Source organism: Molossus molossus, unplaced genomic scaffold (genome assembly GCF_014108415.1).
Source record: "Molossus molossus isolate mMolMol1 unplaced genomic scaffold, mMolMol1.p scaffold_m16_p_1, whole genome shotgun sequence".
NCBI lineage: Eukaryota > Metazoa > Chordata > Mammalia > Chiroptera > Molossidae > Molossus > Molossus molossus.
The window spans coordinates 213,374,653-213,391,873 of record NW_023425344.1 but is presented as its reverse complement, the minus strand read 5'-3'; the positions used below and the strand labels follow the sequence as shown (position 1 = coordinate 213,391,873).

Here is a 17,221-nt window from a genome sequence, read left to right as displayed (position 1 = left end):
GAAAGATCCTAGGGGACAGCACTGAATTGTAGGAGATACTGGTGCATGCTCTGAAGGACAGTGCAGACACAGTAGGATGCATAGCTTGTCAACTCATCCTCTATTAAAATAGAATATTTCTGCCCTGGCCAGTTTGGCTCAGCGGTTAGAGCGTCGGCCTGCGGTCCGGAGAGACCTGGGTTCGGTTCCCGCTAAGGGCACGTACTTCGGTTGCAGTTTGTCCCCGGCCCTGGTTGGTTGTGCGGGTGGCAGCCACTCGATGTGTCCCTTCACGTCGATGTTTCTGTCTGTCTCTCCCTTCCTTGCTCTCCCTCCCACTCTATCTGTACAAAAAATGGAAAAATATCCTCAGGTGAGGATAAAAAAAAAAAAAAATAGAATATTTCTATGAAACTGACAAGAAAAGTAATGAAAAGTAATGAAAAATTTAAGTTTTAAGTAATCATGGTATATTAACATATTTTCTTCAAAGCGAATTTTAGTTTAAATTATATATGAGATTAAAAATCTACATGACTCTAATACAACTGATTTTTTTATATTGTTTTTTTTTTTTTTTTAAATCTGTGATCCTCAAAATTGAGCACTTTCCATTCCCTTTGACAGAGGTGAGCCGTCTGCCATATTGCTGCAAGCACTTCTGGTACCTGATTTTCCTTCACTGTTTGGAGCCTTAGACAAACCATACGGCATGTGTGACGAAAGGGTAGATTTTAAAGGAGGTCGTCCTCGTTTTGACTTCTGTCTCTCCTCATCCCTCCTTTCATCTTTTTCACTGTCTTCTTTATTCTGGATAACAACAAAATATATGAGAAGAGCCCATTCCTTAGGGAAACCAGTCTACTTCTCCAAGGAAAACTATAAGTTTAGATATTTTATATGTCAATTCCTAATCTGTACTTAGAGAAAAATAAAAAACAGTCTTTTAACATACTTAACACTTATATGAATATGATGGCCTACAATATGTAACACTGCAATTATATTGTGAAGGTCAGAGTCAGTGCATTTGAAAGCTATACAACTACTCAGCACGCCCCTCCCCCCCCTTGTTCCTTACTATTCCCTGAGGAAAAGAAAGATATCTACCATAAAATAGACAAAACACTAGGTGAATCTCTACAGCAAAGACTGAAAATTGAGGGTGTGGATGAGGATACAGCTGGCTGGCCAGCAGCTATGTGTATTTGAAGTTTAATATTAGCTTCCAACATTTAAAAATCAGATTGCAGCCCTTGCCAGGTGGCACAGTTGGTTGGAGCATCGTCCTGTACCCTAAAAAGGTTGCAGTTCAACTCCTGGTCAGGGCACATACTTAGGTTGCAGACTCAATACCCAGTTGGGATGCATTCAGGTGGCAACAGATCAATGTTTCTCTATCTCCCCTTCCCCCATCTCCCTAAAAAAATCAATGAAAACATATCCTCAGGTGAGGATTTTAAAAAAGTCAGATTTCACATTCTAAAAAATACTGTGTTGAAAACCCTAAAATCTGGCAACCCTGACTGAATCCCACTGCAGAGGGGTTAGTTCCACCCTCTCTCAATAAGGAACATGTCCTTTTATTGGTCACTATCAGTCCGACTTGAGCCTTTTTCTGTATAGCTGCTATAGACATTTTGAGTTTAAAGCTTATGCCTTAGGATTCACTGGTTTTCATCTTTCCTAAAACAATGTGTTAACACTTTTTTAGCTTCTGGGTTATAAGAAAGAAAATCACAATTACCTTAAAAGAATCAATGATTATTACAGTGAGGAAACATGATTTATAATACACACAATATGAATAATTCCTATACATGTCATAAAGGATATAAATCTTTGAACATACTTTAGCTTTTTTCTTCTGTTTTTTCTTTGGTCCACCTTTGTCCAAAGGCCAGATTATCCTGTCAGCCTTCACCCATTCATCATACCTTAAAATGAATATATGAAAAAATTCACAATAATACCTGATTTAAAAAGTACTCATCAAATAAAATCAACTGTAGGATAAACTTAAGAGTTTGTTTCTAGTGTTGGCAGAAATGTGAAGGGCACAAGGGCTGGTTTGTTGGTAACATGTGCCAGCTACTGTCCTAGGTGCTCCGTACACCAGCCACCAACAGGGAGAGACAAGAGAGCTAGGTAAGCCAATTCTTGGATTCAAGACTGTTTGAACTGCTTTGTTTTCCATAACTCCCATAGATATGAACTTAATAAAATGATTCTTCACCAGAATTTTATTGACCAAATACTATAAAGTCAGGTAAATTCAAACTTGTAATATGATTATTTCCAGATTTATTTATGAAGTCCTTTTCAACTCTCTTTTCCTCACAGAACTCTCTCTAGCCTTTAGTACTTCTAACAAGATTTAATTCTGAACTATGTCACCTCCAAGACTATGAAGTTTTGTAGATATTTCATTTCCTTTATGTAAGTTTGTTCTGTTTAGCTCAAGTTGAAAACTTCACATTTCCCCAGTATCTCTTCCAAAATACTGACATCACTCTTGAATTTCAATATAGTCAGTCCAGTTACTAATCAGGGGCAAATAAGAAATTAAACTTTCTAGAACTAAGTAACAGTTCTTACATTATGTAAATAAATAGGTATTTGTAGAGCTCTATCAAAATCTAAAATCTTAACATTTAAGCAAAAAACTATATGCAGTCCTTGCTTTGAACTGCATCATGTTAACCGAAACCATACCCTCATTTTGTAACCAGTTACCATGAAACTATGCAAAGCAAGGACACAGTTCCAATATCCAAAAGTTTGGTTCATATGGTACCATGATTACCTATATTATGGTTTAAAACACTCTTCCTGGATCAAGCCAGTATCTCTGCATTATGACCTTATTTAGTATTCATTCATTTGGACATTTACTGAGGGCCTACCTAGCATGCCAGGCACTGTAAGAGGAAGTATGTAGGAAGGCCCTTGTTCTCACGCAACTCAAAGTCTGGTGTGAAAGACGGACATAACAATAATACCAGGTATAGTCTAGTAAATGCAGTAAGAGGGTTATATATCTGGTCCAGATCTAACAAAGAAGCTATAACTCTGACCAATTCTAAAATTCCACAGGACATATCAGACCACCCAGAAGCACAGGCCTGATCTGGAGTACAGCTGGTCCTGGGCACCACGGTATGTCACATAGGTACTTTCAGCATTAATACTGCTAACCAAGGGTGCTCCGAGGATTTCTCAACTGAGACCAGAATGTCCCTCACAGTTTCATATGGTACCTGTTTTAGAAATCCAACTAGATTCTGTAGGTACTACAGTGACTCTATGTCAATGAGCAGGCCAAAATTATACCAGCTTTTAGGGATATGGAAGGACAGTGAAATACCATGAACTTTGTGAGTAACCAGTTAAGTAAATACTTAGGAACTTAACTAGTTAGGGAGAATGTGAGCATATAATAAAATGACTGTGAGAACGATCAAACAGTAAAACTTTAATTAGATAAGAGAGGTATGATACCAAGGGGAAATTCTAGAACGCAGAACAGAAGAACAGACACACGCAGATGATAAGAGTGGAAAACCGTGAGCTGAGCGGAATCTGAGGAAAATAGACTCTAAAATGCCCTAACTGAAAAGATGGTGACTCAAAGTTGGTAAATGTAGTCCCTTCCCTCTGAACTCAACATCATGTACATACAAACAACAGTGAGATAGACTAAGTTTGTTTCTAATGTTGGCAGAAATGTGAAGGGCAGGGGCTGGTTTAAGAAAAAAAAAAATTAAAGGTTTATATGCAATAAACCTGTACTTTTAAAATATATGTGACAAACCCAAACTCTCTTAAAATGATGTGAGATGAAAGAAACCTAACTCTCCCTCACTAAAAAAATAGTTAACATTTATTTGAGCACTTACTAAGTGCCAGACATTGTTCTAAGCACTTTGTATGTTAATACAGGTATTACCATTATTTCTGACAACATCTCTACAAAGTAGGTACTTTATCATCCCCAATTTAGAGATGAGGGAACTGAGGTATAACAGAGTACACTTTGAGTATGCAGGGAAACCCTGGAGCACACTGGATCCAAACAAATACAGGGCAAGCAGAGGTATTAAACACCTAAGCCCTTCTAAAGGAGAAAGAGAAAAGCAGTCCCTGACATTCAGTAACTAGCCTGGTCCTATCAGGTGGTCTTGATGTTGCTACAGAGGTGATCTGGCATCACAGCTAGGTCGTGCTGTTCTCCTGTTGAATATGAACCATTTTACAGAACATCAACTTCAGACAAGTCTTGCAACGTGACCTTGATGGATCAAGACAAAAACAAGACCACTCCCTAATCGTGGGTAAACACAGAAGAAACAGGAACATTGTCCAAGCTACAGCATTAACAATAGTCTAGTCTTCTCTCCTTGTAACATTTATTAAGATAACCAATCACAGTATTAACCCTACTTCTTGACAGCATCCAATCTAGATCAAAGCCCCATTTCCTTAAATCCTCTCCAAAACCACCTAACAGATGCTCAAATCAAAGTCCTTTCTACCATCCCTTTGTTTAAATTGATCAATTTAGAATTATTACAATGCTTGATCTAGTTTTGACTTCTAATAAATGTAATAAACAAAAAAACCTACTTGCACTGTTGGGAGCTGTGGCCTGGCTCTCTGTCCATGTCCTGCAGGATGTTCTCACAGAATCCTGGGCCATGGCTATTCCCAAAGGTGGTGCCCTGGGCTTTCACTGATATGTCTAACACCCTCTTACTGAATCACCTCCCAGTTTTCCATGCTATACATTCTCCCTCACTGCAAATGAGTAGTAAATCCAACTTCTTCAACTATAGGTATGATCTAGGTGACCTTTGCCTGGAAGATTTGGCACAGCTAATAAAACAGTGAGAATATTGAAAGTCCCAGAAAATTAGCATAAAAGTTGTGCTTTGTAAAAACACATATACAATTTGCTTCGGTTCTTCACAACATTCATGTTATCTTTTTGAACCATTGAAAGAAATTTCAATAGTAAAAAAACATATTTCTTGCTTACCTGACATTCCATCCATAGTAATGTACCAAATATAAAACTTCTCCATCATCAATTTCAGTGCTTTTAATACTGGCTTCATAGATTTTCTGCGTTTTCCCTCGTCCATATTTTACTTTCACTTTGGTTCCTGTTAGGCAGGGTTCCATGTCTTCCTCATCTTCCTCCCCTTCAGAGTCACATTTGCTTTCAGTTTCTTCCCTGCAGTAAGTTATAATATTGATAATGCTACTAGTAACTTAATGGAGAACAAACTAATATATGCTAAAAGAATCCAACATGTAGAATAGTCACAACCTAAGTATTACCTGAATAGCATGTCAGTGGAGGAGGAGAAGAAGGAGGAGAAGGAGAAGATTTTTATGGACTACTTACTAAGGAATTTACTTATTATGTAAAGGTGCACTGTACCAAAAGTAAATCCAGACTTCTTAAAGGCCAGTCAGTAATCATAGTTAATGATGATGTGGAGTCAAATAAATCACTTTTGTTAAAACAAATAAAAACGATATGCTCTGAAAGTTGTTGGAATTTGTACTCAAGTGTCACCTTATATGCAAAAATTATGTAAAAGTAGTTTGTAACTTCCTGCAACTAAGTTGTTTTAAATCTACTTTATTACTACTTTCTGCTCCATATACAATGGTTCTTAGCAAGACTACTATTTGGTGGATAAAATAATGAACAAAAGCTATCTTAGTAACCATATCTTTATATCTTTTTAAACTAGTTTATAATAGTTTAAAGGTTTCCCCACCCCAACAAGGAAACCATGTATATCTGAATATGAGGTCACTTATTGAAACTGTGGGACAGCACCAGGAGAACAGAGCTCTGAGTATCTTGTACTGATTTGTTTGTTTATTTATCTCCCATTAGCTTTTCTTTGTTTTGATAAGCAGGTAAAAAGGAGATTCACACTGGGAGGCCCAATGATATTTTTACAAATAAACATCCTGTGTTAATACTGCAAGGATTCAGAAGACATCTGCAACAAAGGCCATCCTACTGTCACGGGAGTATCAAATGCTTAAGAGGCAGCATCGTGCTCTATAATAAACACGGCATTATTTTGGACACCACTATGGGGCCAACATGAAAAAGCTTTGACAACCCACTTGCCTTGGGAACATTTTTTCTCCAAGGTCACCTTCCAATTACAGCCTGATATGGTAATTTCAAACCACTATGAGAGAAACTACCTAAAACAAATTTCTATAGATAAAAAAAAAAATCTCCCACTTCTATGATTCCTGCTATCGAATGAGTATACACACCGTTTGTCTACATGTTCACTTTTTATTTAATAAAAGGAAATATTGTTCTTCATATGTCTGAAATTTTCTCTATAACGTTTGTTCAATTTATATAAGGGTTTTTAAAAAACACATATTTTATATATTATGTGTTTTATGTATTATATATTATAATATATTTCATGCTTATTAACAAAACTTCAAACTGTAATTAAGGCCTGCTGTGGTTCATCTTTGCTTAAATTTATTGTCCAATATCTGAAATATCATCATACTCACATCATTATGTTCAACTCCAATTATTTCCTCCTACTTTTCCTAATCCTAATTATATTTCACTATAAAGCTTTCTTTATCCACTAATCTAATTCACATTCACATGTAATTGTGATAGCTCTCATACTTACTTGTATTGAATCATGTTACCTTTCCCACTCATTAATCATTCCTATTTTCCTAATATTTTGTCCATAGTTAACTTTCAGATATATGTCAGCTACTAATTGGATGCAGTAGGTCACTTTCCCAAATTGTGCTCAACAACTCAAATTTCTAGAAAACTTAGCATCATATAATAATTGAAAAATAACTATGGAGGTGAGCTTATATTATAAGTGTGCTATGCTATTGTTGCTGAATTAAAATTCATTTTTTAGTAGCATATGAAAATTAGTAAATCTATTTGACAACACAGAAATGGCCAACTAAACACTGTCGGATATTACTTTGATCTAGCTGGACTGCCCAACTGGTTATTTTTTAATTCAGTCCATACATGTATATAATACATGGGGAAAAAATACAGTTTGACTCAACAGCAAACAGGATGGACATTTAAAAGCTGAAATTTATTGGTGTGATGTGGGGCAAGAATGTACTTTCCAAACAAGAATCAGGGGTGCATGCCACTTAATCTAATACAATAACTTGAAAAACGAAAATGTCTTAGATAAAGCTAACACACAGAAACATCTGCTAGTACTGTGCACCCATGTGTTTGTTAGCTTTCCCACATTGTACCTTTTTTAAAATGGAATTTTTGCTGTCGCTGTTTCCTCTTGTCCACTTCCTCCATTTTTCTCCAGCTCCCTTCCCTGCTGTCAACTGCAGGACCTTTCTTTTGACTGGGTGACGCAGCCTTCTTTGAGGCCACTGTTTAGGGCACAAGTGCTATTAAAATGGTGCGACCAGTATATTCTCCAATTCCGAAAGGCGATACACATCATCTTCACAATGTGTTTCACCTTCATTAGACAAGAGGAATGGAAGTCCCAATAAGAAAACGTTCCCTCAAACCTGAGTATCTAAGCAGGAACAGAGCGCTGCTGTGCCCCAGACAGGTGCTTCTGGAGAACAAATATAAGATAATGTACCTCTCTTGGCTTTTTTCTTCCTCTTCATCTGAGTCTTTGTCAGAATCCTCCTGCTTTTTAATTTTCCTCTCCTTTTGCTTTGGTGTATTTTTTCTCCCCAGTAGTAGCTCATTTTCTTTTTTCTCTGCAGTTTCATAGTCATCGTCTACTTCCTTATTTTCTGAATCATTATCTTTTAATTTGTCTTCTGTTTTCTCTTCTTCAATTTCCTTTTTAATAGAATTTGCATCTCGAGCAACTCTCCTTCGTCCCTAAGTAGAGGGGATACAACTTTAAAACAGCTATCAGTACAAGGAGGGTAGGGGTTGGACAACAGAAAAAAAAATATGTCTTTTCCTTAAACCTTTATAGCAATGATTAGTCTTCTCTCTGGCTTGAGACATGACAGTGACAACTTAACTCCTGTGGACTTTTTTCTCTTTTTCTTTTTTTTTTTTTTTATCCTCACCCGAGGACATTTTTCCATTTTTTGCACAGATAGAGTGGGAGGGAGAGAGAGGAAGAGAGAGAGAGAGAGAGAGAGAAACATCGATGTGAAAGAGGCACATCGAGTGGCTGCCACCCGCACGACCAACCAGGGCCGGGGACAAACTGCAACCGAGGTACATGCCCTTAGCGGGAACCGAACCCGGGTCTTTCCGGACCGCAGGCCGATGCTCTAACCGCTGAGCCAAACTGGCCAGGGCAGAGTTTTTTTTTTTTTTTTTATCCTCACCCGAGGACATTTTTTCTATTTTTTGTTTAGATAGAGTGTGGGAGGGAGAGAGAGAGAGAGAAACATCGACGTGAAAGGGACACGTCGAGTGGTTGCCACCCACACGACCCAACCAGGGCCGGGGACAAACTGCAACCGAGGTACGCGCCCTTAGCGGGAACCGAACCCGGGTCTCTCAGGACCGCAGGCCGACGCTCTAACCGCTGAGCCAAACCGGCCGGGGCTCTCTTTTTCTTGAAAGTAAAGTAATAAATAGCTCATGTAAATTAGTTATATGTCGTCTACTATGATGCTTGGCTACAGACTGCTTAAAAAAATGTTATTTGTTCACTACATTATCTATCTCACTTTTAGTATTTCTTGACTACAATAAAAGTTTTAAAAGTAGTATCTAAATGTCAATGATGCAAGTTGATGATACTAAATCAACCCTCTAAGTTATGGATTTTTAAAAAGCTCTGTGGTCTCTAATCCTTTTTAAGATAAAATTTACATTATAGTTCTATGTGACTACATTTTATTTATTTATTTATTTAATCCTTACCCAAGGACACTTTTCCATTTTTTGTTCAGACAGAGCGAGAGGGAGAGAGAGAAACATCAACGTGAAAGAGACACATCGAGTGGTTGCCACCCGCACAACCCAACCAGGGTTGGGGACAAACTGCAACCGAGGTACGGGCCCATAGCGGGAACCGAACCCGGGTCTCTCTGGACCACAGGCCGACGCTCTAACTGCTGAGCCAAACCGGCCAGGGCTGTGTGACTACATTTTAAAAGGACTGATTTGCATCATTAGCTGAAAGTGAGCTAATTTCTTTGAATGAGTCTCTGGGGAGCTCCCTGGGCCTGCAGTGTATTGTCCTACCCCCAGCAGCTTTTATCTAGCCTCTTGCTGCATGCTCGACTGACCATGAAACTGGTCAGCCATTTAATTATTTCCTAAATTCTCCTTCAAGTCAACCTCTGGACATTGGAAGAATTCCCTTCTACTTGGAATAAACTGAGGCTAAAAAAACCACCAATTTAGGGAGCATTCAAATACTGTACAGTTAATACTTCAGTACAACAAATGTTTTCCCTAGTTTCTGACTATGTATTAAACTTCAAAGATAGAAAAAGAATAAATTTATTTTTCTTATCACAAAGAACTAAAATGTACGTTTCATGAGGGCAGGGACTTTGACATGCTCACTTTTGTATCCTCAGATCTAGATGGTACCTGACACAGGTACCCTTTAAATATTTGTCTGTATGAATGAAAGTAGTTATCTATTAAAATTTAGGTCTATATACAATTGTCCCAGATATCCTGTTTTTTAAAATCTACTCTCTATATTCAGCTACATTAGGAGGACATTTAAAAAAATTTTTTTTTATTAATTTTAGAGGGAGAAGAAAGGAGAGAGAGAGAGAAACATCGATGAGAGAGAACATTGACTGGCCACCTTCTCCATGTCCCCCACTGGGAATTTGGCCCACAACCCGGGCATATGCCCTGACCGGGAATCGAACTGTTGACCTCCTGGTACATAAGTCAATGCTCAACCACTGAGCCACATTGGCCGGGCTAGGAGGACATTTTTACAAGCACATTTATTGCAGCATTTCTTGTAATTGTAAAAAATTGAAGAAAGTCTTGAGGAAGGTATATTTATGGTACATCTACACAATGCAGGATTTATATAACACAATGCAGACGTTTTACATAATGTGAGGAAGGTCTTTATATAGCAATACATACAATGGGGATATTAGTCTTCAAAAGGTGAGACATTCTGACACAGACATGGACAAACCTTGAAGACATTATGCTAAGTGAAAAAATCTAGTCACAAAAGGACAAATAATGTATAATTCCACTTATATATGAGACACCTAGAGCAGCCATATTACTAATGACATAAAGTAGAATGATGGCTGCCAGCAGCTAGAGGAGAAAGGAATGGGGAGTTATTTTTTAATTGGTAAAGTTTCAGTTTTGCAACATGAAACAGTACTGGAAATATATGGTGGTGATGGCTGCACCACAATGTGAATGTAGTTGCCATTGAACTATACACTTAATACTGGTTATGATAGGTTTTATATTATGCATATTTACAACTTTTAAAAATTAAAAAAAGAAAAACCAATTTGGATGTTTCCTAAAATTCACTAGAAAATTCTATTTACTAGATGACAGTCAGAATGGACAGTTTTAAATGGTTTCTGGTTAAATAAAATACAAAGTGACTTCAAATTCCCCTTTCATTAAATATGATTTCACTGACAAATAAGCTGTATTATAGTAACTGAACTTCTTTGATAGTGTGATAAAGTTTCTTTCTAAAATTTAATAAAGCCTATTATGTAGACATTCTTCAATAATGATCAAAATAGTAGATGACAATTCTTACATAGGACTTATAAAGTAATGGAGAGGAAGAACAGAGTTAGAAAATAAAACCAGTGTGCAGGTGACTAAAAAACAAGGCAGAACATGAAAAACCAGCCACAAGAGCTACACAGTGTGCTATGGAGTAACCGAAAAGATACACTTGTTTGGGAGCGCAGGTGTTATACAGAGGAGATTCACTCATGCAACAACTATTTAATAAGCCCTCACTATATGTCAGGCACTATTCTAGACGTCTGGGAACTGTCAGTGAACAGAACAGACACTAATACCTGGCTCCTATGAAGGGCGATTCCAGTGCAGAGTGGTGTAAAAGAAACAAGATGTAATAAACAGAATAAATAAATAAATTATGGATAAAAATAGCAACGTTAGGGAATACTTGAGATTGACCCCAGATGAGAATGACTTGAACAAACAAAAAACAACAGGAGGAGTGATTTTTCAGGTACAAGAAATGTGGTATATTTAGAGAAAGGTAGCTAGACTAGCCTGGCTAAAACATAACTAATACTGGAAAATAAACTAGATTCATTAGACTATTTTTGTATGTATCTGAAAATGTCCATAAGAGAAAATGTTAAGTAATTCTTAAAATAAACCAGATAAAAAGAGTTTAATTTACTTACTCTTGGAGATTTTAATTCTATTTCTTCTCTTTCACTTTCACTGTTTGAATCAATATTTTCCTCAGGTTCACTCTTTACTTCTACTAAAGGCATTTCTTGGTCTAGTTTCAGAGCCTCTTCCATTGATTCTTCTGAGTCTTTTTTTTCCTCTTTTACTTTTGGTTCATGGTGGTGAATAGTTCTGAACTGAATATTTGCAGAGCGGCAGTACTCCTCAAAACCATAGAGATACCTAAACAAATACTTTGCTTTAATAAATTTTAGTCTTTACATTGATCTTGAATACTATATTATTAAACACACTTTTTTTTTTATCCTCAACCAAGGACATTTTTCCATTTTTTGTTCAGACAGAGTGGGAGGGAGGGAGGGAGGGGGAGAGAGAGACACACACAGACACAGAGAGAGAGAGAGAGAGAGAAATCGACGTGAAAGGGACACACCGAGTGGCTGCCACCCACATGACCAACCAGTGCCGGAGACAAACTGCAACCGAGGTACGTGCCCTTAGCGGGAACCGAACCCAGGTCTCTCTGGACTGCGGGCCAACGCTCTAACCACTGAGCCAAACCAGTCAGGGCTAAACACACATTTTTAAAAAGTTAAACTCAAGCCTTTCTTTCTTTAAAGTACTTTTCTATGTTACTAAATTCTTGCTGTTTATTACATAAAATTATAAACAGAAATATTGATTATAAAATAAAATGTCTTCCTAAAAAATCTGAGCTTATGATAACTGAACATAGCTATGACAGTTTTGATCTGAAGGCTTTCACACAAGAACAGCTCCAGAACATGTATTGTCATTTCAGTTGATAAACGCTGCCTGTATCCCTGATTTTGAAAAGGAAATTAGGACAACATGAAAAATGGAGCACAGCAGACTTGGTGCACTGCAATAATTTTCAATCACAAGTATATGTTAACCTGAACCTTTCATTAATTTTTTTCCATTGATTTTTTATTTTTTAGAGAGAGTGGAAAGGAGGAAGGTAAAGAAAGACCAAGAAACACTGATGTTGAGAGAGAGACATCAATTGGTTGCCTCCCGCACAGCCCCGGTCAGGGCCGGGGAAACCTGCAACTCAGGCACATGCCCTTGACAGGAATAGAACCCGCAACCCTTTGGTCTGTGGGCCGATGCTCTAACCACCGAGGCCAGGGCTAACCTAAACCTTTTTATACACTTCTCCAACTTTAACGTTCTTTGATTGTTCTTATTTGTTAACAAAATAAATAGAAAATATTCCCTGCAAATATATATTCTTTGATGAATAAACTATACTACTTACTTTCGATAAGCAGTTTTTACATTGTAGGAAGCAGCTGAATTCAAAATAGGAATGCCAAGGTCCATATAAATTTGCTTCCATACAGCACCACTATCAATCTGGAAAATTAAGTTTTTATTTGTTAACATTTCCAAAGGTAAATAATCTTTACACTAATATTCTATGTTCATTAAGAAAATGTGTTGATTACCTAAAGTACATATAATAGTGAAACATTAGATGATTTAACTTTTCATTACTTCCTTACTTACATTGTCACATCCACCTTGATGATAAACCAGTCTAAAGAGTTTGAAGAGATTGAGATCTTTATAGCCCAAAACAGGTGGTTTGTTGATTGGAGTACCTATTTTTTATATTAGAGGGTAGAAATGACATGTTTAATCAAATGGGAAAACCTAAGTTAAAAAAAGCTATCAATTTCTAATTCCCCAAATTTCATTAATTGGTGGAATACATTAAAAAACCTTAAATTCTTAAATTATGTGAGATGACACAAAATATTCTCTATATTCTTTATACCACACTATGGTGGTCCTTAGATTTACTTTCACAAATAATAAAATCACTTCTTTAACTACCAATGAATTTGGTAAAACACAATTAAACCTTAGGACTACAGGGTATGGCCAACAATGTTATTGGTGCAAGAAGCCTGGGCAAGAATATACACAACAGAAAGGTTACATTTTAGGTGATGGTTCCATTTTCTCTGCTTCAACACAAATGTTAAGACCGTTAGCAATAAACTCAAGGATGATTTCTGAAGGCCACAGAGTGTCTAGGACAATTTATCTAAGGGTTTCCCAGAACTAATGTAATGTCAAGAAGTATGACGATCTCTAAAAGTTCTATTTTTTCTAAATTCTAAATAGAAATCCTATTCTATTTAGATAGGAACTAATCTCCTACTATGTTTAATTTGATGATACCAAGAATCAGGCTGGTTTACTCACCACATGGACAGCATTAGTTAATTAACGGGTACATAGATTGACATTATGACTGTTCACTTTCTACTGTTGAAATATTATAGTATGTTTTGGTTTTACAGATTCCAAGGAGACTAAATTTAATTATATCAAAACTATTTTCCTATATATTTCTACTCAAAATAGATGCAAATAGTTGTTTTTATTCTAAGTACTTAATTATTAACAGGTATAATTGATTCTTTAGCTTTCCTTTAAATCCAAATCCATATACCCATGATTCTAACAAAAATAATGCATGAATCTAAAATCAAAAACTGTAAAAGAAATGACTACTTTTAATTAATGAGCATGAAAGTACCTCTGTCTTCCATAAACTTATAAAGCTGTTGGAGGAAGTTGTCCCTCTCTTCAGGATCAAGTTCTTCCTCAGGCTGTAAAGGTAAAATATACAAATTTGTACAACAATTAATAGGAGAGAAACACTGTCTTCTTTTCTTTTTTTTTTTTATCCTCATTCGAGGACATTTTTCCATTTTTTGTGTTCAGGTAGAGTGGGAGGGAGAGAGAGGAAGAGAGAGAGAGAGAAACATCAACGTGAAAGGGACACATCGAGTGGCTGCCACCCACACAACCGACCAGGGCCGGGGACAAACTGCAACCGAGGTACGCGCCCCTCGCGGGAAGCGAACCCAGGTCTCTCAGGACCGCAGGCCGACGCTCTAACCGCTGAGCCAAACCGGCCAGGGCTGTCTTCTTTTCTTGTTTTGTGAAATCAATTTAACGGGATAGCATTTTAATGAAGCTTAGAAAATATGAATTTCCTCAAAATTCTACAGTGCCACGTTTTTGTTTTGTTTTTTTCCTTATCGATTTCAGAGAGGAAGAGAGAGGGAGAGAGAGATAAAAACATCAATAAGAGAGAGCATCAACAGGCCGCCTCCTGCATGCCCCACCCTGGGGATTTGGCCCACAACCTGCACATGTGCCCTGACCAGGAATTAAACTGGTGATCTTTTTGTGCATGGGTCGATGAGCCACACCGACTGGGCTACAATTCTAGTTTTTAAATCATATTTTGATAGAGCGGATTTTATACAACTGTCAAAATATACAATCTCTACTCTTCACACCATTTATCACTATAACCCTACCCTTGAGTATCACTATAAGGACTAAGATTAGCCATGAGAAAAAGAATCAAGAATAGGGTGAGAGTGTTTTCACCTCACTTGCTTTTTTTTTCTTTTTAATCCTCACCTGAGGACATTTTCCATTTACCTTCAGATAGAGTGGGAGGGAGAGAGAAAAAAACATGGTTGCAAGAGGGACACATGGACTGCTTGCCTCCCACATGACCCCAATTAGGGCCAGGGATGAACAAAACCAAGGTTTGTGCCCTTGACTGGAATCAAACCCACGACTCATTGGTCCATGGGCCGACGCTCTAACCGCTGAGCCAAACTGGCCAGGGCTCGCTTGGTATTTTTTTTTAATCCATTAAAATACCATGCAGCCTTCTACAGACACATAAATAGATGAGCACAATAATTACAAATGTATTTATTATACAAATAATCCATATACAAACATTAAAATTTTGTTAGTGTTTAATGAATATAAACCAAAGCTTGCAAAGTCACATGGCAAAGATTCTTTTGTTTGGATAGCACAATATTTTTTAAAAGTTTAAATGCCCTGCCCCAGCTGAATGACTTCAGTTGGTTGGAGCATCATCCAAAGCACCAAAAGGTCTTGGGTTCAATCCCTGATCTGGCTGGGTACGGAAGGGAGCTGATCAATGTTTCTCTCTTACATCAATGTTTCTCTCTCCCAAATCACTAAAAACATATCCGTGGGTGAGAATTAAAAATAAAAATTTGCCTTGGCTGGTTTGGCTCAGCAGTTAGAGCAGTGGCTTACAGTCCAGAGAGACCCGGGCTCGGTTCCTGCTAAGGGCACGTACCTCAGATGCAGTTTGTCTGTGGCCTTAGTTGAGTCATGAGGGTGGCAGCCACTCGATGTGTCCCTTTCACGTTGATGTTTCTCTCTCTCTCACTTCCTCTCTCTCCCTCCCACTCTATCTGAACAAAAGATGGAAAAATGTCCTCGGGTGAGGATAGAAAAAAAAAATTAGCCTGGCTGGTGTGGTACAGTGGTTGAGTGTCGATCCATGCACCAAGAGGTCGCCAGTTCGATTCACAGTCAGGGCACGTGTCCAGATTGTGGGCCCAATCCCCAGTGGGGGACATACAGGAGGGAGCCAATCAATGTTCTCTCTCATTAATGTTTCTCCCTCTCTCTCTCTCTCCCTCTCCTTTCCTCTCTAAAATCAATAAAGAAAAAAAATTAAATGCCTTTAAATGAGTCATATAAATTCTGTTTTGTCCCAGACTCGATCAGCCCCTTTTATCACACTAGCCTGCTTTTCTGATTTGCCTGGGGTCTATCTTAGGAAAGAAAATTAGATTAATAATTGCTCATTTATTTGGGGATGGGGTGGGGGAACTAATGGAAATATTCATGTAAAACTATTCCTACAAATACCTTATAGTGTTACTTTTTACTAATTATATAAACCTAATGATTTCTTCTTACACAGCCAAGATTTTTGGCTCTAGTCAAAGAAACTGGTTATGGGTTTTAATAAAAGATTCCCTTTTCTGATAGGCTACTTATAAACTAATATTTGGGAAAAACTCTTATTTAAAATTCATTCAGAATGATTTACAACACTGGAGTATGTTCAGTTTTATCAAATATAAAGAACTTTAAGTCAAAGTACTATTGAGCCTCAAAAATTAGCAATTTACAAAGTTAATATGGCTCATTACTAAATGCTCAAGTCAACAGATGGCAGTTTTTAATATAATATTGTATGTCAAGTGTAATTGAAAAATAAATTTTAAAAAATAAACATTTATACAAAAAAGAGAGAGAGAGATGTCAGTCTTCTTCCCTATGTGAATGAAAACAACTTGCTTCTGCAAGGTTATTAAAACAAGTGCCTTTCGGGGAGAAAGAACACTGTCTAACACTACACTGTATACCTGTAACTAATAAAAAATGATATTGAACATTAACTATAATTGAAAAAGAAAAAAAGAAAAACTGCCAATGAGTTAACTCAAAAAAAAAAAAAAAAGTAATCTAGTAGCCCAAGAATCACTTCAGAAGTTAATTATAAGGACTTTCAGTATGGAGGTATAAAAAACAGAAACTCCTTATGACAGACTGGCTTTATGCTTTGCTTGGCCCTTAAAATCACCGTATTCTCTCCTTAGGCTAACAACTCATTTCCAGTATTTATAATCACACAGAATTAAAATAAGACCATCTTAACCAGTATATGTAAAAGCAATTTTTTTAAAAGGCACTCACTTAAAAAGTTTTTTCCAAAACAAGACAACAAAATGAAGCCATCAATTGCAAATTAGGTATTTATTAAGGTTGTATCGACCATTTGATAAATTCTTAGTGATTAAGAATATAGTTTTAAGCCCTGGCCAATTTGGCTCAGCAGTTAGAGTGTTGGCCCATGGACTGAAGAGACCTGGGTTCAGTTTCCGCTAAGGGCATGTACCTAGGTTGCAGTTTGTCCCTGGCCCTGGT

At 37.2% G+C, this 17,221-nt stretch overlaps 1 protein-coding gene across 4 annotated transcripts in view; it reads right to left on the bottom strand.

The window, feature by feature from the left end:
- The window catches only part of ARID4A (AT-rich interaction domain 4A), a 61,984-nt gene that overhangs the window by 13,891 nt on the left and 30,872 nt on the right, over nt 1-17,221 (bottom strand). For all 4 annotated transcript variants that reach the window (XM_036241966.1, XM_036241973.1, XM_036241959.1 and 1 more), the window contains 8 exons: nt 13,971-14,043; nt 12,929-13,023; nt 12,678-12,775; nt 11,386-11,617; nt 7,644-7,894; nt 5,018-5,215; nt 1,832-1,916; nt 648-789 (listed from right to left, as the gene is read on the bottom strand). In XM_036241966.1, the coding sequence (XP_036097859.1) occupies nt 648-789; nt 1,832-1,916; nt 5,018-5,215; nt 7,644-7,894; nt 11,386-11,617; nt 12,678-12,775; nt 12,929-13,023; nt 13,971-14,043 (1,174 nt within the window). The remainder of the gene's footprint in view (nt 1-647; nt 790-1,831; nt 1,917-5,017; nt 5,216-7,643; nt 7,895-11,385; nt 11,618-12,677; nt 12,776-12,928; nt 13,024-13,970; nt 14,044-17,221) is intronic.